Below are 21,272 nucleotides of genomic sequence, written 5' to 3' on the forward strand. Positions count from 1 at the left end.
TTACAGTGGCAGTTGAGAACATTGCTTAGGTTGTCAAATGTGGCTATTTGATGAGACTTCTTTACTCCATTAAACATGTCAAATGTGCCTCGTTGAGCCCTGGTGATTTCTTATTTTATTTTATTTTCTAACCAAGGGGACCATCTAAGCTACTCCCGGCAATACTGCTAGAACGTCCCACCTTAAGATATGCCTGAACCCATACATGCAGACATTCCAAGGAAAAGAAGCATTTCCAAGGCAGGCCACAGGGAATGTGAAGGAGATCCTGCCTGCTCATACTTCAAAGCTACCTGATAATTGGCTTAAAAGCATATTTGTCAATACTTCATAAACAAGCTTTTACTCATGCTTTTGCTTGCTGGGGAAGTATGATTTCCTCTGGCTCATGCTGTCATGTAATACTTCCTAAAGAGCAGAGATTTTTTTTTTTTTTGCCTATTTATCATCTTGTTCATACTCAAAGTGAAAAAGACATTTTAAGACACTATCAAGTAAAAAAGAATGAGAATCGCTAGCTCAATGCCTGGGGAAAGCTGGTCCCGCCAGATCGTGCCAAGATTTATTATGACAGAGTTCCCGATCAAATCAGGCTGAAAGTGATAGTCCAAAATAACACAGGCTTAAGCCAAAATGGGGCATTTAATATGGACAATTCAAGATCTCTCTGTCTTCATCTGTGACCTGGTCATTCTTCACTTATTCAGCAGCTACTGGGGGAACATGTGCTGTGCGATGCACTCTGATAGATGCTGGGTGAGCACTGAGAGACAGCGGTCCCACTCTGTATCTGTCTGCCTTCTAGTTGGGAAAAAAGACAGCAAATAATTAAACAAAGTTTATGCAAGCTGTGATAACTGCGGTGAAGGATAAGAGCATAGTGCTGTCAGAGACAACAGCAGGGTGTAGGGCAGACCAGCTACCACCCCTGGGGACCCAGTGCCATCAGCTGTCATCAGTATGAATATAGCACTTGCTGAGGAAAGGCACCTGAGCTCCTTGTGGCATCTGAACTGAGCTCTCAAGTCAGATTCCATTCATTCCACTGTCACCACTATGAATCCTCTGTACACTCACAGCGAAAGCAAGTGGGGCAACAGAACCTCCAAGTTGCCGTCAGAAGCAATAGTAAGTTCTTGAAATCCATCCCCCACCCCCACCACTGCTTTGTTCCTTGGAGCTTCCTCTCTAGGTGGAAGAAAATCAATGCCGTAGAAATGAACCTTCCCCCAGGGGGGAAAAAAAATCCCAGGAGCCGATATATGGCACCCTCGGTAATCTGATATTTCACGGTCATACTATCATTTTGCTTTGTTTTCCATTTAGCTTTAATATGCTAATTTTCAGTTACTCTGCTATTTATCACCTCCCTCCCATCTTCTCCATCTCTCCCTCCCCATTGACTTGGTGACTCTAAGAGATATATGTGCTTACATTTCCTTTGCCTTTAATCATCTTCTAGCCTTCCTTTTATTCCACAATCTCGTTAAATCACCTTTTATACCTTAGATTTTCATTCCACCTAGGACAGGGTAATAAGACTTAATATACTAACTGCCACATATAACTCTGATTTACTGTTGTATGTTAGTAACTTAGCTCAATAGGAACAGAAGAGCTGCCCTATAAATATTCTTTAAATGAATAAATAAATAAGTGAGTAGGTGAATGAATGAGTGAACAAATGAACGAATGAACGAATGAACTAACTAGGGGATTTGGCATCATTTGCTTATCTAGGTTTCCATTTCCTTACAGAAAAGAGAGTTGAATCGGGTAATTTTTAAGTGCACTTTCTACTATAAAATTCTATTATTCTATACTGCAATAAAAAGACTGAAAAACATTTTCTACATAAATTTACATTTTATTTCAGAAAGTCATTTTTTATTGTTTTCTTATTTATTTCTAGTGAAATTTAAATTTATTCAACGGGAGCTATTTGAAGCCCAAGAATATTTTTTGTGCCGTCTTCTGCTTTCCTTTAGCGTGAGGAAACATTAGCTTGCAACAAATGTGGTATGATGATGCAGTTTGGACATTACAAAAGAATGAACTTCACAGCCCAATTAGCGTTTCCCAGAAAGTGCTGTCGGTTCTTGCTCAGAGAGGGGTGTCTTTTTGAGGCTTTCCAAAAGCTACAAATAGGCATTTCACAGTATCCTTCAACTGGAAGCTGGAATTTTAAGTCTCAACCAGGAAACTATGGTGATATTTTTTAAATTTTTTCTGTAAATGATGAGGCCAGATTAATGGGTGTCTCAATGATGAAAGTCAGAACCATCAAAGTATGAAGCTTTAAACAAAACAAAACAAAAGACTGAGCTCACTGCCCTATTGCTGCCCATGTCTTTTGAAGTGGTTAGGGAATATCAAGTGTCTGAAGAGCTGAGTCATCCATCCTGAACACTCGATTGCACAATCAGAGCTTAAGTGCAGAGGTTTAATGGTGATATATCTAAAAAGCAGCTCAGTTCTAAGCACTTGTCAGTCTGTTAGAACATTTTAAATTCACAAGTCTCTGAAGGGCCCCAGGAAACCAAGCTATAGGGATAGTAATTGTAATGCCTGCCTTGGAGTTAATGGCTTCATAGGTAGACCTAGAGCAAACCAAGTAGAGTGGTTCTTAGAGAACCAATGCAATGGAACTGACAACAACTTCCTGGTGCCTTCATCAGTGTGCATAGTCCATCTGGATAATTTTGTTCAAAAAAAGGAAAGTACCTTTTCCCCATTAATATAACTGAATGCAAATCCAGCTACCTGCCCCAACAAAAGCCAAACTCATGAGACAGGTGCTGGTGAGAAGGAAAGTGGTTCACTCACATGCCAGCAATCTGAGAACATGGGAGACTCTTGTCTCAAAGCCCATCTTAACATCTTAGTGCCAGTAGAAGTTTTTATAAGGAGGAAGAGGAAAAGCAGATCAAAGAGATCAAGGGAAAGGGGTTGAAAAGTTCTCTACATGCAGGCTGGCACAGTCCATTGTAATAAAGACCTGAAAACTGGGCGAGCAATGGTCTGGTGTACATCATCCTGGTTTGCATCATCTTCATTTTATGTCACCCTAGTTTTATGTTTGGAGATCAGCAAAACTCCCAGAGCTGGAATACCTGAAGGTGGGAGTCTTTATCTTTTTAAGTTATTTCCTAGGATTCTTGGGCAAACATGCTGTTTATCTACAAGCTTCATATTAGTCAGAGTCAACGTTTACAGAAAGAGTATCAAAAGAATGACAGAGTGGGTTACAATTCCCCCATTACAATCCCCCACTGTTACATTATAAGTTTTATGTAGGATGGAATTTTCTAAATAATCAGTTTACTTCCCTGTGTAGCATCACCCAGGATGTGTATTTAGTAATTGCTACTGTTTTTGTTTTTCACATATTAACCTATACTAATGGGATTGCATCATTGCTTAACTATTAAAGAGGCACGAAGTGTTTACTCAGGGATACCTGAAGCATCCTGGAGAGGTAAAGTTTGGAGTTATTTCCAATTTTGGCTGTCAACATATGAGAAATGCTAGTTAGATGTCTAGTTTAGATTAATTTACATTTTAAAAATTTTTAAATAAATAAAATTAGACTCACTATCATTTATTCTTAGTACTTTTGTGTTTAAATTGCTTTTCCTCTACTCCAAAATAATCGAGCTACCCAAACTACAGACATGAGTCTCTACAGTTTTTTATATTTTCCTTGTGTGATTACTGCAATCATTCCAAAGCAAGAGTAACTGGATATAAATGCAGTATCAGTGTGTTCCAGAATGTCTGACAGCAACATGGCATGGCAACATTGATGTATAAATTGCCATTTTAGTTGTCATCCGCCTAAAGTACCAATCAGAGAAAAATGTCATATTCTTTAAGAGATAATTTTGGTCCTGGGTCCTGAGTCTAGCAGAAGTTTTTTGGTTGGGAGAAGAAAGGAGACAAATTTTTCTTTAGAAGATTCGTGGTTCAGCATTTTAATACCATCACAGAAGAGATCTTATCATCACCACATGGCCAGATGTTTGCCCTGTTAGAAGCTGCAGAAAGAAGGAATTGGGTTTCTTTGAAGATAAAGCATAAATATATATTTGGTCATAGTAAACATTCAAATGCCTAGATTTTAAAGGCAATTTGACCTCATGCTTTTTGTTCATCTTTACAAGCAAAATCTCCATAAGAATGATTTTCTTAATAGATTTTAGCTGACTTCAGGAGATACGAAAAAATGCCCAAGGGAGGAAGTCAAAAGTCCCACATTCTGGGCTAAGGATCCCACTGTCATATAACTTCTTGCACAATAACTTGCCCTTGGTGGAAGCATAAAGTGATGGTATTTCTCAAAGGTCACATTTGACCATCTGAAGAATCTAAAGTGCTGACTAAAATGAATACATGAAAAAATAAAACTGTCCGCATGCAATACGGTTTAACCCTGACAATAACCATCACTTCTTTTCCTGTGGTTTCAATTAAAAAAGTCAAAACTGAAATTTTTATATAACATAATAATTATTGTTTTTGTCTGACTTAATTTGTATTGAAATCAAGCCATTTATTAAATACAGTGAACTCACAAAAGTTGCTATGAATTATAATCTACTTCAAACTATTCTTTCTTGTTTTCTTGTTATTCTCTCTCTCATAGAAGCCTTTAATCAAATATATATTATATCACTATCTAATAAAATTTTATTATGAAATTTTAAATGTAGTTACATGGTTTTCCATTTATGAAAGAGACTTACAAGTAAAACAAATACTCGATACTGTTTGAGTGAATAACCCATAATACTAAGCAGAGAAGACAACAAATTAACTATGGACATTAAGAGTTATATTATGTATAAGTAACTTTACATAATAAAACTTTACATCGAAGACTTAGATTATGTAAAAGCCAAAATCACAAACTGGCATCATTTTCCCAGTGATACTTATTCCTATGACATTTCATTTTAAAACCATAATAGTGACAGAAGAGAGGCATTGGAATGTGAAAGTTATGGGCAACCACAAAATTAGCTCTGCTAAGGGGGCAGGGAAGGAGGTGCTTGTGTTCTCTCGGTGAAGATGTTTTCATCTGCTTCTGGCGGAGTGTGTCTGCAGATGGTTGAAACAAGGCCATGTGCAGACACAACAGGAAATGTTCTTTATGTGAAGAGAAAGGAGGTCCCGTTCCAAGGAAAACACTAAAAGCTTTTATGTGTATTTATTACTAATGATTGGTCTTAACTTTTTGCCTCTTTCTCCTTTTTAACAAATCCTTATTCATGGAACAAAAAAGCCAATCTAAGTACTATTCTTTTCTTTTCTTTTTTCTTTTTTAATTACAGTTAATATTCAATATTAGTTTCAGGTGTACAACATAGACATTTACATAATTTACAAATTTATACTCCAAGTAATTTTATTACCCACCTAGCCCCACACATAGTTGTAACAGTATTATTAACAACATTCCCTATGCTATCCTTTACATCCCCAGGACTATTTTCTAACTTCCAATCAATCTTAGTACTTTAAACAGTATCAATAAGTGGATTGATATTAGTCCAGTTAATTCTCCTGTAACTTCTCTACCTGGGCCCTTATAGCCTTACTAGAAGAAAGCTTTGTTTATTGACTACATTGGAATTCACTACATAAATAAGGGAAATAATTATTACAGGGTAGTAATTATTACACCTATCACCTGAGACAGCACCTCCCCTTCATTTATATATATACATTTAGCACAAGTATTCCTTGAGCTCCAGCATAATGCTGGGCCATGCTAAACACTAAAAATACAATGGTGAGCAAGGCCTGCCCTCATGAATTCACAACCCAGTGAAGGCTGAAGGAAAGTAGACTATTTTCAAGGGAAAAGATATCTAAATGAGCACACATACTTTTTAAAAGCTCTTTCCATGGGTCATTTGGCACATATGGATGTGCACACATGGGCTTCTTACAGATAACTCCCCGGCATCACTTCAGATTGACGTGAAGAGTTAACAAAGAGTGCTTGCGTCTTATTCCCGTGGCTAGTGCCTCAGAGGCCAGACCCTAAGCATTCCTTTCACTACTCAGCTCATAGAACCTAAAGTTTTGTCCCAAGTTTTAATATTTTTGTCACATAAAACACTCACACTCACCCTCCAGAAACTCATTTCAAATTCTCATTACCAAAAGTTTCCTTGTAACCTCCTGTAATAACACAGGGAGTAGCCTCACTTTTAGAGATGGAAATATTGCATCTAACGCTTTGGTCTTGCACTCTTATTGCACAAGGGATCTATGAGAGAATTATGAGTTCTTGTTTCATCCAGTTCTTTGAGAAGTTTACTGAATCATACCCAGAATCTTCACTGTGGAAAAAGAAAGGCATTTTGCTCACAACTTTAATCTCACTTTTGGAGTTCTTCTAGGAGGTACCTCTTGCCTTGGACTTCACAGCCTCTGTCTTCTTCTCCTCACCTTGAACCAAGAACCAAGAGCCTCTTATCACGACTGAGCAGGCGCTGACTAGGGAACAATCATCCCTTTGTTGTTTGTGCCATTTTCTCTCCTCTGCCTTTGTGTGTGTCCTGCCGCCCTTCCAAGCTCACCTCACATCCAGCCTCCTCTGCAGTTTCATTTGTGATGAGCCCATTCTCCCCACTTCCTCCACTGGCACACACAACCCCCGTCACTCCTGGGAAGAACGCGTTCATGGTTTCAGCACTGTGTTCTGGCCACAGACACATTAGAACTCGCTGAGAGCAAGAGCGGTATCTCGTACTGTCTGTCTTCTCAGGGAAATGGGGAGCCATGTTTATTTCAAATACAAACAGAAGTTCAGAGTATGACGAGTCTTTTTTCCTATTCCATGACGTTTGAGAACCCTTTGTGAACCTGGAGATTTTGTTGTGACTGTTACATTGACTCTAATGCAAAGAGAAAGCTTTGTTTGTTGGGCCACGAAAGGAAGGGGGCATTTGGTGGGATCAGTGGGAATTATGACTGGTGTATAGAGGCCTGCACAGAAACCCAAAGGGAAGACGGCTGCCTCTGTTCAATCAGCTTTTTTTAAATGTGCAGGACTCTCAAATCATTGGTCCCCAACTGATTCCTGCTTTCTTCAAAAAGAACCACCAGGTTTTTCACTTAACTGCCTCTTTTTGCCCCTTTTCCCAGGTCTGCTTTGTGAACCTGGATGTGAACAAGGATGAGAGCAGCGCGGAGCACCTGCAGCAGGTAACGGGCTCCCCACATGCTCCTTACAAGGGCAGCGACACTGACCTGAGAGCCAACAAGACTTCATCTCTAAATGATGCTCACTTTGTAGGGGACTCTTTCATCAGATGGTTTCCTCACAGCCCGCTGCCCGGACCCCTCCCCTACACCTGACCACACAGCTGGTCTGCCTTATATTATCAAACTTGCTTTCCCAGGAGACAGGGCTACTCTCCAAGCAGGCACTTTGTCCTGCCCACCCATCCCTTAAAGTGGCTTTTTCTGCTCCCCCCTTCTCCACTCTCAAGCACTCTGTCTGAGATGACTTCGCCAAGGTTTTTCCAAAACCTGCTGGATACCAGCAGCCCTTTCCTCCAGCTCTCAGGGCTGCTGCTTCCTGCGCTTTTTCATCATTAAATGTTTTTTTGCTAACCTTGCTTCTGTAGCTGTACTCTTATCTGGGACTCAAACGTTCTGCTCTCTGCAGTAGCTGAATATTGTAAGATCACCCGAGTTGGAAAGGTCCTAATGTAAATCCTTGATAGCACGCAGGACCTTGAAGGCTCACTCGGTCCTTTGAACTGGACCCTGTGGACACAACAGGAAGAATAATTGGTGTGATATGATTATCATTTTATGCCCAGAGCTGAAGATGGTTCGATCTCACTATTTGGTACAATGCTTTTAAGGTATAATAGTGCACCAATTGCAGCTTGATTATCACAGGACAGTAGACCTGTAATTGCTCACTTACTCTTGTAATGCTTTCCTTGAAAATGTTTGATCAGAAACCTTCCACAGAACTCCAGATATCATTTATCTGTGTAGCACTGGAAGGCTTTTCAAAATGAATTGTACATATGATTTTATTTGATAGACTTATGGTGCAGAGTCCTTCTATAAGATAGATGCTAGAGCAAGTTGACAACTTAAGAACTGTGTGTTTGGAGATTTATGAGTGATTCGAGACTAAGAGCAGATACTGTGGCACTGATTTAGCTACATACACTTACATGAGGTACTAATCTTATTCTCTGGGCCTCAGGTTACTTGAGAGTAAAAAAAAAAAAAACCTGGTACCTAATCAATATAAGAGTATTGTGGGGATTAAATGTGGTAAATTATAACATACACATGTGTACAGACTTTACCTTAGTGCCTACTACATAGAGCAAGAGCAATGCTAGTAATTATTTTGTTATTAATATTGTTTTTGACTTTATTAGAACAGATGAATATTAGTCAACAGGTCTCTTACTCCAAGACTTAAGAGAAAAAAATTTCTAAACTATTAAATATACCTTGGTGTGACAGTAATTATTAAATGTTTACTTTTGGAAATTGAGTACTAAAATTATCTTAATCTTTGTGTTTAAAGACTTTTATAGTCCAATCTAAACCTTTATGCTTCAATTTCACACAATCTCTTCTAAGTAATAATTTTAGTAGATTAAGTATCTATAATATTAATAGTTATATAAGTATATTATTTTTGCGAGTAAAATATTTTTCTGATAGAGTTTTGAAAGTGAAAAGAAGTCATCTAAACTAATAAAGATTCTTGCTCTATAGAAATTGGTCAGCGTGTCACCAGATCTCCCAAAACTTATCAGCTCCATGAATGTCCAAAAACCAAAAGAAAATGAAATTGTCCTCCTCAGTGGGTTAACATCTGGAAATCTCCAGGCAGATTTTAAAGTTTCACAGGTAAGATGTATAAGCTCTTGATAAACTGTTTATTCACATCTATTCACTAGTAATAAGTTATCTATGGTTGGCTCTTGGCAAATATCAGTATGAACCCCAAATACATACCTCACATAAACCCTTATAACATAAAAATAAAAAGCCTTTGAACAGTTCATTTGCATTTCTCCTAACTGTTGCCATGTAAAGCTCAACAGACCTTCCTTTACATCAACTCCCGACATTTACTATTTTCTCAAGTTCATGGTGCTAAGTGGCACTAAAACCAGAGCAGACACACTAGGCATTGATTGGTTACCTTGGATTTCTACTGCCTACTGAGTAATAAAAACAAACTCATCTTCTGTTTCAAGAACAATACCAAAATTCTAATTCATATTATGTGGTCCCTGAATCCCAGTTTCTTCTTTCTGGATGGTACTTATTTCTTAGGATGCACCAAACTGCCAAATAATAAATACAAGAGAGCAGCTTCCAGGATACAAATGGAGTTTCCTGGTCCCAAGGAATGTAATTTCCAGAAGAAAAGAATGTTACTAAAGATAAAGTAGGAATTAAATGCTATTATTCTCATTCAACACATTGATGTCCATTGTTATTAGATAAATCATTTTATACTCTTTATTTGAAGAAAAATTAAATAATTAACTTTTATCAATTTACAGAAAAAGTATAAAAGATTTCTAATAAATATAAATTTTTTACTATATAAGAAACTGCTAATTTTCTCAAATAAGATACATGGATAGTGGTAGCTACCAATTAAGATAATGAGTATTTATTTTCCTTCAAACTTTTTTCCTTGGGTTTAGTTTTGCTGAAAATTTTTAAATACTTTATTCTTCAGTCTTTCAAAATATCAAAAAATTTAGGGACCCATCCACTGTTTCTTGCTCTACTCCTGTACAAACAGCCCATCTTACTTTGTTAATCAAGATTAGAAAAAATTCCTCAAGGTTAATCTAATAATACACTTCCTTAGTGAGAAAATTAATCATCTGAAAAGAGAACAAGAAATGGCTCTAAATACCCTCTCCTTATATTAGACAAAATCGTGATGACCAAAAGTAATTTACAAACCTGAGTTTTAAGAATGTTTCTGGACCAGGCCTATCCATTAGGATTTCTAATTAAGCATGATAGAAAACTGACTTAAACAGAAAGAGAATGCATTTTCCCATGTAAGAAAAGAAACCCATAAGTAGGTTATACACAGGGATTTGAACACTGTCATCAGCCTTGGATTTTCTCTGTGGTCCCTCTCCTGCATTCTCTGTTTACCCCATTATCAGGCAAGCTCTTCGCACTAGGAGGCAATATCCCTCTGGGTTCAAGTTGGGCAAAAGAAAGTGAATGTCTCATCCAGGGGGTTCTCAGCAAAAGTCTCATTATGTCCTATTGGCTCTCATTTGTCGTGTGCCTGTTTCTGAACCAAGCACTGTGGCCTGGGGAATGCCATATCAGATTGGCCAGCCCTGGGTCACATGATCACCTCTGGACTTGCAGGTAAGTTAACTTCATGTGAATCGCTTGAACTGTGAGTAGGCTGGAAAACGGCATCCCACAGGGTCTGAAAACCAAAAGAAGGTTGAATGCTGTTTGGTCACAAAAGCAGCATAGATGTCCATTAAGGAAGAGAAGAGTAGATCATTGAACATTGTCTATCTAACTGTCTATCGAAAGCACATTTAAAATTCCGCATATTTTTTCCAAGCGCTATCAAAATAGCCTGTGAGCTACCACAGAAACACTTCACACTGCTTTTTTCCAAGGATCCCCCTCCCTTCCTATGTGTATCACTTCACCCTCTGAAAAGCTAACTGGTCCTTTCAAGGTCACACACGTCTCAAGTGCAAGAGCCGGCATTGCAGGCCAGGTGTGTTGGATTCCAATTCCCATATCCTTTCCAGTTCTCCCCTCCGCCTCCTGGTCCAGCCAACAAAGATCCAGCTTCCACAGAAGACATGGGCAGTTTGGAAAGGATGGGGGCGTTGCACATGGACCCCCTCAAACTCAGGCTTGCTTAGTGGAATGATGTCTTCATCTCATAGAAGGGACAGCCACAGGAGTAGGTTTATCGTACAGAATATGCATCTCGGAAAAATGTTTTTCTGTAGGAAAATAATTGATGTTACTTGTATTTCCCCCTTAGTATTTTACTTGACCATTGGCTGTTGTAATGATTATTTTTCTTAAGATTTTTTAGAGTCTTTTCTTAAGACTCTACTGAGGGCAGTTTGACGAAGAAAAGGTATCTGTTGTGCCTTCTCCCTGCTTGGGGCGCACTGGCTTGTATTCAGCAGTTTTTTGAGACATGTATGCATGGGTAGCTGTGTATGCATTTGTATCCACTGCATTTGTATGCATTGTAATGTATTTAATAGTATCCACTATTAAATATATTAAACTAATATATTTAAACTATTAAGCTAATTAAACTTGAAATAAATTTATTTCATATTTAATAAATATTGTTTCATTAAGTATTACTACTTCATTGAATAAATATTATTTCATTAAATCACTATGACTAGTCTCTGAGAATGGAAAAAGGTAGTTTTTTATCTTTATTTTATAGAATAGAAAACTAAAGTTAAGAGAAGCGAGGTAACTCGTTATGTGGACTACTAAAAATTTTAAGTGGACCACCAAAATCCATCATTGGTGCCACAGCTTCCTGGGTCCAAGGGGCCGAGTGGCTTGTTTGCTGCCTTCCTCACAGGGCCCTTGGGAGCATTAAATATGCCCTTGGGACTGATTCAAATGTCCCCAGTTAATCCATCTCGCGTGGCCTCTGCCAATATCTCCATCCTCACTTTTGGATTAACAGGTAAGCAACTTTTATGGACAAGGCAGCTAAGCTGTGAATATCCATAAATAAGCAGGTATTGACAATAGTTGACTAAGATGAGATACAGCATTGCTGTACTACCTCAACATTGCTGATGTATAAAAACATATGGATTGTGGTACTTACAAAATAATTTAGGCCTTTGGGGGGTTTTCTCCAGTTTGCAAAAGTACCTCCTATCATGAAGACACAAAAATAAGTTTACCTTTTTTTAAAGCCATTTATTGAGCACAGATGGACCACAATTCTTCTATACCAGCTCTTAAAAACCCAATTGCCTTCTGTTTCAGTGGAATTGTGGTCCAACTCAGTTTTGGCCTCTCTCCCCTATTTTAATAGCTTTGAAAAAAGTCTTTCTTGCTTTTTTAACTTTGCCCAGGGCAGTTTTTGCTTTGACAGAAGAAAAAAAAATATGTGATACAACTGGTCTATTTTCCCCTCTGTCAAATTTTCCCCTAGGTACCCTGTGTTCCCAAACATCACTTGAATTTTTTTCAAGTACTTCATCAAGATAAGCTCAGAAGATCTTCCAAATATTGATATTTTAAAGGTCCCCAGTCCTAAGAGGAGAAATTGGTAGAAGAAAGGTCAGAGTCAATAGTTTTCTATTTTCTCTTTTAATAAAATGGCTTTTTTCCTCTCTCTCCACGTTTAGTACCCTTGGCTGCCAGATATCTGCTTGGTCCAGTGTGCGAGAGGGAACAGACCAAACAGTACCAATTGCATCATCTTTGAAATCAACAAATTTTTGATTGGTCTGGAGCTGGTTCAGGAGCGGCAGCTCCACCTGGAAACAAACATCTTGAAAGTGGAGGATGACACAAACTGCTCCCTGTCTTCCATCGAGGAAGACTTTCTCACAGCCTCTGAGCACCTGGAAGAGGAGAGCGAGGTGGAAGAATATAGGAACGGTGAGAAATCTCCGATAAAACAAATGTGCATTCTGAAATTAGTTACCCTATAAAAATGTCTGCGTGCAATTTTAGAAAAGTTTCAGGCCATGTCAGTTCAGCTGACACATCACAATCTTCACTAACTGAGTTTAGGAAGGAAAGAGGGGACGAGGACGCTGGGGGAGACGCTGACTGATGCACTTACACTTAATGGTTAGGTGGCTCCATCCTCCCTAAAGGTGCCCGAGGGCTGCTGAAGGACATCTGTGTTTTAAAGGGAAACCCTTTCATATCTCCATTGTGTGTGTTTGGCTCCTTTGTTAAAAATTATTTGCTCAGGTAAGATACAGACAGACAACAGTATGGGGATTATCAAAGGGAAGGAGGTAGAGGAGTGGGAGAGAGTAAAGGGGGCCGAATATATGGTCACAGGAGATGACCTGACTGGGGGGTGGGCTCACAATGCGATATACAGACCATGTACCCTAGTGCTGTACACGGGAAACCTACAGGACCCTATTAACCAATGTCACCTCAATGAATTTAATTTTTTTTTTTTAAAAAAAGGGAAATCCTCCTGCCTGCCAAGATATGGAGACTATCACAGGGAGGAAAGTTAATGTCCCTAAAATGTCCATCAGAGCCACCTATTTGTTGAAGCAAGTGGAACTGGCCTGAATCCTAACATATATCATCCTTGAAGCTGTGGAATCTTGGGCCAGTTACCTAGTCTTTCTGAGCCCTTATCTATAATTTGGGCGTATAATAGTTCCTATAGCACTATTATACTTACAATTGATATGATGTGATATGAGGTCATCATGTGTCTGGGAAATGCATTGTTAGGCAAGTTCATTGTTATGCAAATATCATAGTTCACTTACACAAACCTAGACATTATAGCCGACTACGCACCTAAGCTATATGGTATAGCCTACTGCTCCTACGCTATAGCCTGTATAGCATTTTATTGTACAGAACAACATGAGACTAAATCCGGAACAAAAGCAAATGGTGCAATCAAAAGACTTGGTAAACACAAAATATGTTCATATGAATGAGGCTGCTGTAGGTATGACACAGCATAGTCTTACAGCAAACTTTTTTTTTAATATAAGTAGAAGGAGTTGTGCTATGACATTGCAATGGCTACAATGTCATTAGATGATAAAAAAAAATTTATCTCCATTATAATCCTAGGGGACCATTGCCATGGAAATGGTCTGGCACTGGCTGAAATGTCATTATGTAATATATGAATATATTATACTATTACTAATGTGAAGAAAGGAGAAAATGACCCAGGAAAGTGCTTAGCATTCATTTATTCACTCTTTCTATTGACTTATAAATGGAGTTCAGTAAACAATGGACTTCCTACCCACACTTAGCCTTGGGAGTGGACGCCGTAGAGGTTGCTGTTACTGTCCCTGGGGCAAGTCTTATGTAAACTTCTGAGCAAATTTTTTTAACAAGACCCTCTGTTGAGGTTGCTGTAAACATCCCCCCTCCTCCCTCTTTACTCACTGGGAAGCTTTGGGTTACTTTCCCCTGAAAAATGGAGAGTTTCCCCAACTCTCAGCTCCCAAAAGCCTTCTTCTCCCACTAGAACACTCGTATTTCTTTGCTGCATTGAAACCAATTTTTCTGGGCAGAATTCCATAATGAAACACAGAAGACTTTCAGGTTCATTTTTCTTAAGGAAGTATTCAAATGCTATTTGGGGGGTAAAACGATGCTGGATGCTTTCAAGCATTTTTAGAAAATAATTATGTTGGACTCATGAGAACCTGCTATTCAAAAAGTAATACTGGTCTTCATTTTCTCTTCACTAGGTTGTGAGAATATAAATGTTTCAGCCAATGTTATGGAAAGTAAGAAGCCAAAGGAAATCACTCAGGATGAATGGAATTACAATAAGGAAAAGTCCCTTTATACTTTGGAAAACAAATGCATTAGCAAATACCATACAACATTGTTTAAAACAGAAGGATCTCTGGAAAAAGTAGCAGAAGACACAACTTCACAGGGTGTAGATCCATCAGCTAAACTATCAGAGCGGAAAGGTGAGGCTGTGGAGACCAGGAGGACAGCCACAGATTACCGTTACTCAGAAAATGTCCTAGGTCGGGCAGAAACACCGCAGGCACGGTGTATTCCAGGCAACGCTTATTTCCCCAGGGTGCTCACACAAGATGGACCTTGTGCCCGTGGGGCTGTCGTGGAGCGTGGCCACAGCTCAGGGCCAGAAGATCATGAAGACAGACCAAGCTCTCTTCTTCCCACACAAGATGGAGAAGCCACAACCGGCGAGTATGCCACAAATTTAGCAGAATCTGTGCTGCAAGATGCATTTATTAGATTATCCCAGTCTCAGCCTACACCACCCCAAGAATCCGCAGTCAGTGTCTCTGTAGGAAGTGCTCTGCTCCCCAGTGGCTGTTCCACAGAAGATATCATGGTCTCTCGGTCATGGAATGAGCTCCCCAAAATTGTCATTGTTCAGAGTCCAGATGGCAGCAATGCTGCCCCGGAGCCAGGCATCTCTTCATGTTCTGAGATGGAAGTCTCTTTTGAAACCTCAGGCGACCCCTCTGGAGAGAGCGCCGGCAGACACCCACAGAGTGCTCTAGAAGTGGCATTAGCATGTGCGGCCACCATGATTGGTACTATTTCCAGTCCTCAGGCCACAGAAAGACTGAAAATGGAGCAAGAATCCCTTATTTCAAACCATCCACTGGGATGCAATGAACCGCTGCAGATTCAGGCATCCCAAGTACTCAAGGAACCTGCCATCAGTGAATACTCATTTCCATCTGCCTTGTGTGGCATGACTCAGGTGGCCAGTGCCGTTGCCGTCTGTGGCCTGGGTGAAACAGCAGAGGTGAAGTGCCCTGAGGCTTGGAGTGGAGTCTTGTCTGCAGCTGAGTCTTCTGCAGCAATCCCCTCACTTTTTAATTTAGCAACAGGGAGGGACGTGGAGCTGGGAAAGGAAGCCATTGCAGAGGCATTGTTCAAGGAGGCCGCTCTGGTTTTAACAAGGCCGGACATCTACAGCAGCATTGGAGACCTCACGGCATCGATGAACCGAAGAATCGTGGAAGCTGCTTCAAAGCCTCAGAGCTCATGCCCAGAAAATGACCTCGGAAATGAACTGGCACAGGCCCTATCCAACATTATCCTGAAGCACTCCATTGATGAAGTTCACCAGCAAAATAAAATATCAGACCCCAACAGCGGCAGGCGTTCTTCTGAAACTATGGACACGTTAATGGAAAGTACAAACCAACTGCTCTTCAATGTGATGTGCTTCACGTTCAAGAAGATGAGCCATATTGTACAGCACGGTGAATTTCCCACCGGTCTCTCCAAGGAGACCATTGGTTGGAGGGAAACCGAACTAGGCAACTGGGCACCTGAGCAGGCTGCTAGTCAGGCATGGACAGAAGCCACTGAATACTACAGCAGCCATCCACTTATTCGTCCACGTAGCACTAGTCTTGTTATCGATGACCTCGTGGGTGCCATGTCTCCTCAGCAGGACAGCATGGGCTCCGCAAAGCCAGGCCTCTTCCACAGCCCCGTGCAGCAGTCTGAACTCTCTTGTGCTGCCAGAGCGTCCGGTTCTTCCACTGCTAAAATATCCCCCAAGAGAATATACCTGAAAGGAACCATGGGAAAGGCTATAAAAAACCCTCATCAGACGCCAAGTCACAGTGAGAATGAATGCAACGCCTCTTCAGAGGGAGAGGGGACCCTGACAGCCACCAAGTACGGCAGCGGTTCCCAGGATTGCGAGGACAGCTTCAGTCCAAACATCCAAGCAACGTACAACTGTGCCTCGCCTCTAAACAATGAAGGTCAAGTTAATCCGTCCTTGTTAGGGAATGACTTGCCGCTTCCTGCTCAGTCCGCGCTACGGACAAAACATACAGAGGAATACTGCATTACAGACTTCGCCGAAGAATTAGCAGAGACCATTGTCTCCATGGCAACTGAAATCGCAGCAATTTGCCTTGACAACTCAAACGGAAAACAACCCTGGTTCTGTGCATGGAAGAGAGGGAATGAGTTCCTGGTTACCCCGAGCGTGTCCTGCCGATCCTTGAAGAGGAAGAAGGAGAGCCAGGCCAGCGGGGCCTCGGTGAGGAAACACAAGCCGCCACGGCTCAGCGAGATCAAGAGGAAAACGGATGAGCACCCGGAGCTTAAAGAGAAGCTGATGAACAGGGTTGTGGACGAGTCGATGAACCTCGACGACATCCCAGATTCTGTCAATATCTTTGCAAACGAAGTGGCAGCCAAGATCGTGAACCTAACCGAGTGTTCCCTGGTGGACGGTACCTGGCAAGCCCAGAGCTTTCCTCGGAATCGCCTGCACAGCGGAGACAGGTGGGCCCGGCGGAAGGCCTCCAGCTGCGAGAGCATCGCGGAGGAGGACGCCGGCGCCAGGGCCTATGTCAGCAGCCTGGGTTTAATGAGCACCCTAAGCCAGCCGGGGAGCAGGGCCAGCTCTGTCTCCAAGCAGTCCAGCTGTGAGAGCATCACCGACGAGTTTTCCAGGTTCATGGTGAACCAGATGGAGAATGAAGGACGAGGATTTGAGTTACTGCTGGATTACTACGCAGGCAAGAATGCCAGCAGCATTGTGAACTCAGCGGTGCAGCAGGCGTGCCGGAGAGGCGACCACCTCAGTGTGAGGCCGAGCTGCCCCTCCAAGCAGTCCAGCACCGAGAGCATAACGGAGGAGTTCTACAGGTACATGCTGAGGGACATCGAGAGAGAGAGCAGAGACAGCACCTCCTCCAGGCGGAGCAGCCAGGATTGGGCAGCTGGTTTACTGTCACCGTCTCCGAGGTCCCCGCTGTGTTACAGGCAGTCGTCTATGCCGGACAGCAGAGCCCTGGGCGCCCGGCTGACAGTGAACGCGCCATTGAAAGCCAACTCCTTAGATGGCTTTGCTCAAAACAGCCAGCGAGACTTCCTGAGCGTACAGCCGGTCACCGGTGCTTCCTCGGCCGGGCTCTGCAAGTCCGATTCCTGCTTGTATCGCAGGGGTGGAACTGACCAGATCACAACCATGTTAATTCATGAGACGTGGGCAAACTCCATCGAGGCCCTCATGCGGAAGAACAAAATTATAGCGGATGACGGCCAAGCCCACGCTGAGCCGGTTTCCGGTGGCTCTCCCTGGCAAATGGACAAGGGTGCAAAAAGATTAACCTCAAGCAGAGTGCAAAGTGGGCCAATTCTTCTTGTCCAGGAATCTATTGATTACCAGAGGAAAGACTGTGGTACCGAAAACCAGCATGCCCCCGGGTCCTCTCCAAGCAAAGCTACTCCTCTTAGCTTAGATTCTGAAAAGGAAACTTCCTTGTGCCGCGGTGGTGTCCCTATAAACCACACCAGGCAATCGCTTCGCTCAAGGGAAGTGCCTTTAATTCAGATCGAAATCGATCAGAGAGAAGAGTGCGTTGGCGAACCTGAATACATCCTTCCCAAAAGCAGCCCCCTAGAAGAAGCAGAGGAGCATTTGAAGGAAGAAAGAGTCCCAGATGAGGCGAGGGGTGGAGACGCTAAGAAGAGGGCCTGCCAGAACCGCAGGTGAGTGAGTGGTCTGTGAGGCTGCAGTTACATAAAATTCATTACACAATTTTGACTAAAATGGCACTGATGCGGTGCTTAACATAGGTACAACCTGGGGACTTTCAAAAATCTTGTAAATACATGAATAAAGCCTCCAACTGACTTGGGTTTTTGTTCCATGTAATGACCCAAACACATATTCTCTCAGCTCATGGTGTGGATTTCTCATTTGCTTTCCAATAATAACAGGGGAAAAAAACGTGGAATCATCAGCCTTAGAAATTCAAGAGACAGCTTTGCCTCCAAAACATAAGGTCTCCTAAATATTAAATATATTTTTCTTTGTGGAGCAATATAAAGAATTGTTATAGAACATGAACTCCACTAACTAACCTTGTAACCATGCCACCTTTGGCAAGTTCCCTAATCTCTCTCCCTCAGTTTACCCACCTGTAGATGGGGATAATAATAGTAACAACAACAACAACAACAATAACAACAACATCATAAGAGGATCCTTAAGTGCTTACCACTCAATAAATATTTGCCTCATGGTTATCATTGTTGGTTGGGGTTAGGGTACAGGGTTGCCTTAATTCCAGGAGATGAGTTTCCCAAGAGAAACTTCTTATGAATAGTGCAAGGATCTTATTGACACACAAGATTCCCAGGATTTGAAAGAGGAAAATCTAGTCATATTTAGATCACATTTTCTAATCTCAGAGTTGTTATCATGAAATTTGATGTGTCACAATAACTAAATATCGAATATAATTCCCTGTGAAAGAGTCCCTACCGACTCACTCACAGGGAGAGGTAGGTGACACAGGCACTCCTAATTTGGCTTGGAGGTAGGGACATGTCACATCCTGAAGATATTTTTAGGCTACTCTCTGAGGGACATTTTCATAATTCTTACTAAAACTTCATGAAATCTCAACACACTGAAATAAATATTACTTTCTTACTTTTTGATTTGATAATAGAGTAACAACATCAGAATATATTATGAAAGGCATGTCCAAAGCTTGTATTTGAGGCCACCATATTTGTCCAGATACCTGAGTTGTCCTTCAGTTATAAAGAGTTTAAATGCTGTAGTATATCCCAGTTCTTGGTTTCTGGAAAAACATTATCCTGTTGGTGAGCAGCAATGTGTTCTTAATTCAGCCACACTCACTGAGATAATTGAAGAACAATTATCTAACATTTTGATAATTGGGGACCACAAGTATAAACGCTGAACTGAGATTCTGAACATCAACATGTTGCACGCACTGACATAATCTGATTTTTTAGAAACATTCATTTATGTTTATTTCAAGAAAAAGTAGTATTCATCCAACAAATATTTGATACCCAATAATGCACACTATCTTTGTGGCCACACACATGGAAGAACATAGAGATTTGGGGCCTGTTCCCAAGGCCCTTACACAGCACTGGGAGAGATAAACAATATGCACGAAAAACTTATAGAAAAAAATTCTTGTAGAGTGTGGCATAATAAAAATAAAAAGAGTAATGTGATAAAGAATAACTAATTGGTCAAAAAAGCTGCTGAAGATAGGATGTTGGTATCTGAGATGGGACCTAAAAGGTAGATAAAGGGTAAGCCATGTGAAGGAATGAGGTGAGGCTTGTATTTCAAGCATTATGGTTTTCTATGTAGCCCCAAAAATTCTCCCACTGTGAATCAACTAGAAATTCTGAGTTAATATAATAAACATACTTTTCAATATAGGGCTGAGCTTAATTTTATTATTAATCATTATCATCATCATCATCATCATCATCATCTCAGAGGTAGAGAATGAAAGGGACTGGAAATAAAGTGGTGAGTTAAAGCTGATTCTGCATCTGCTCTCAAAGCATTTGTCAGTTTCAATACTATGCAAGTTTATTTTCTAAAGGATAAAAGACTGTGGGCCCCTGAATAGTTAAGACTTAGAACTGACAAGAGTTAACGTCCTTGGTGTAATGATGAATTTAGGAAAAAGGATCATCACTAGAAATGAGAGCTGATTTTAAAAATTTATCTTTCAAGCCCTGGCTGGGTGGCTCAGTTGGTGGGAGTGCTGTCCCACACACCGAAAGGCTGCAGGTTCTTTCCCAGGGCACATTGCCAGGTTGCAAATTTGCTCCCCAGTCGGGACACACATAAGAGGTGACTGATCCATGTTTCACTCTCACATCAGTGGCTCTATCTCTCTCCCCCATCCCCCCCTTCTCTTTCTCTCTCCCTTCCTCTCTCTCTAAAATCCATAAACATATCCTCAGGTGAGGAATTTTAAAAAAACTAGCTTTCAGGGTTAGGGCTCTGGATAGAGGAAAAAAATCCCCTAAGAATATATTACCACAGCTTGCTCTAATGCATGTTTAGAGGTTTAATTTGTACCATCCAAGGGGTCCATGGAACCCCCAAGCTGATAAATTACCTTAAAACAATCTCAGGTTAATATCACTGTGAGAACGCAGAAGAGGCAAAAATAAAGCTCTGGATATTGAAGCCCAAGTCTCAAAGGATTCCAGCAGAGAAAGCCTCATCAAATATTAGCTCAGAGCCTCAAATTACAAGATACACAAGGAATCAACATATCATAAACAAGACTCAGCACAAACCTCAGATGGCAGGATTAGCCCTAACAAGAATTTCAGATGTTGGAATTATTAAGTACAGAATAATAAGAAGAAGACTTAATTTATACATTTGAAAAAATAAGGTATACAAAGCAGGATTAAGGAACAAACTGCAATAAAGTAGGATGAGGTAGATTGAAAAATCAGTTCAATATTGACTTGGGGTGGTAAACACCCAATACACTATGCAGATGATGTATTATAAAATTGTACACCTGAAACCTATATAATTTTATTAATCACTGTCACCTCAATAAATTAAATAAATAAAATTTTAATATGTTAAATACTATAAGAGATGACAAATATAATCATTGAAAATAAAAGCTCTAGCTATAAAATATATTATTTTTAGTTAAATTATTGTAATCAAAATTTCAATGGCATACCTGTGGAGA

At 40.7% G+C, this 21,272-nt stretch overlaps 1 protein-coding gene across 3 annotated transcripts in view; it reads left to right on the plus strand.

The window, feature by feature from the left end:
- Positions 1 to 21,272, plus strand: part of SPHKAP (SPHK1 interactor, AKAP domain containing) — a 114,860-nt gene that overhangs the window by 72,510 nt on the left and 21,078 nt on the right. For all 3 annotated transcript variants that reach the window (XM_054585579.1, XM_054585580.1, XM_054585581.1), the window contains exons 5-8: positions 7,159 to 7,218; positions 8,770 to 8,904; positions 12,411 to 12,666; positions 14,484 to 18,252. In XM_054585579.1, the coding sequence (XP_054441554.1) occupies positions 7,159 to 7,218; positions 8,770 to 8,904; positions 12,411 to 12,666; positions 14,484 to 18,252 (4,220 nt within the window). The remainder of the gene's footprint in view (positions 1 to 7,158; positions 7,219 to 8,769; positions 8,905 to 12,410; positions 12,667 to 14,483; positions 18,253 to 21,272) is intronic.

The sequence above is a fragment of the Pteronotus mesoamericanus genome, unplaced genomic scaffold (genome assembly GCF_021234165.1).
Source record: "Pteronotus mesoamericanus isolate MK-2021 breed Mesoamerican mustached bat unplaced genomic scaffold, CSHL_Meso_final contig_90, whole genome shotgun sequence".
NCBI lineage: Eukaryota > Metazoa > Chordata > Mammalia > Chiroptera > Mormoopidae > Pteronotus > Pteronotus mesoamericanus.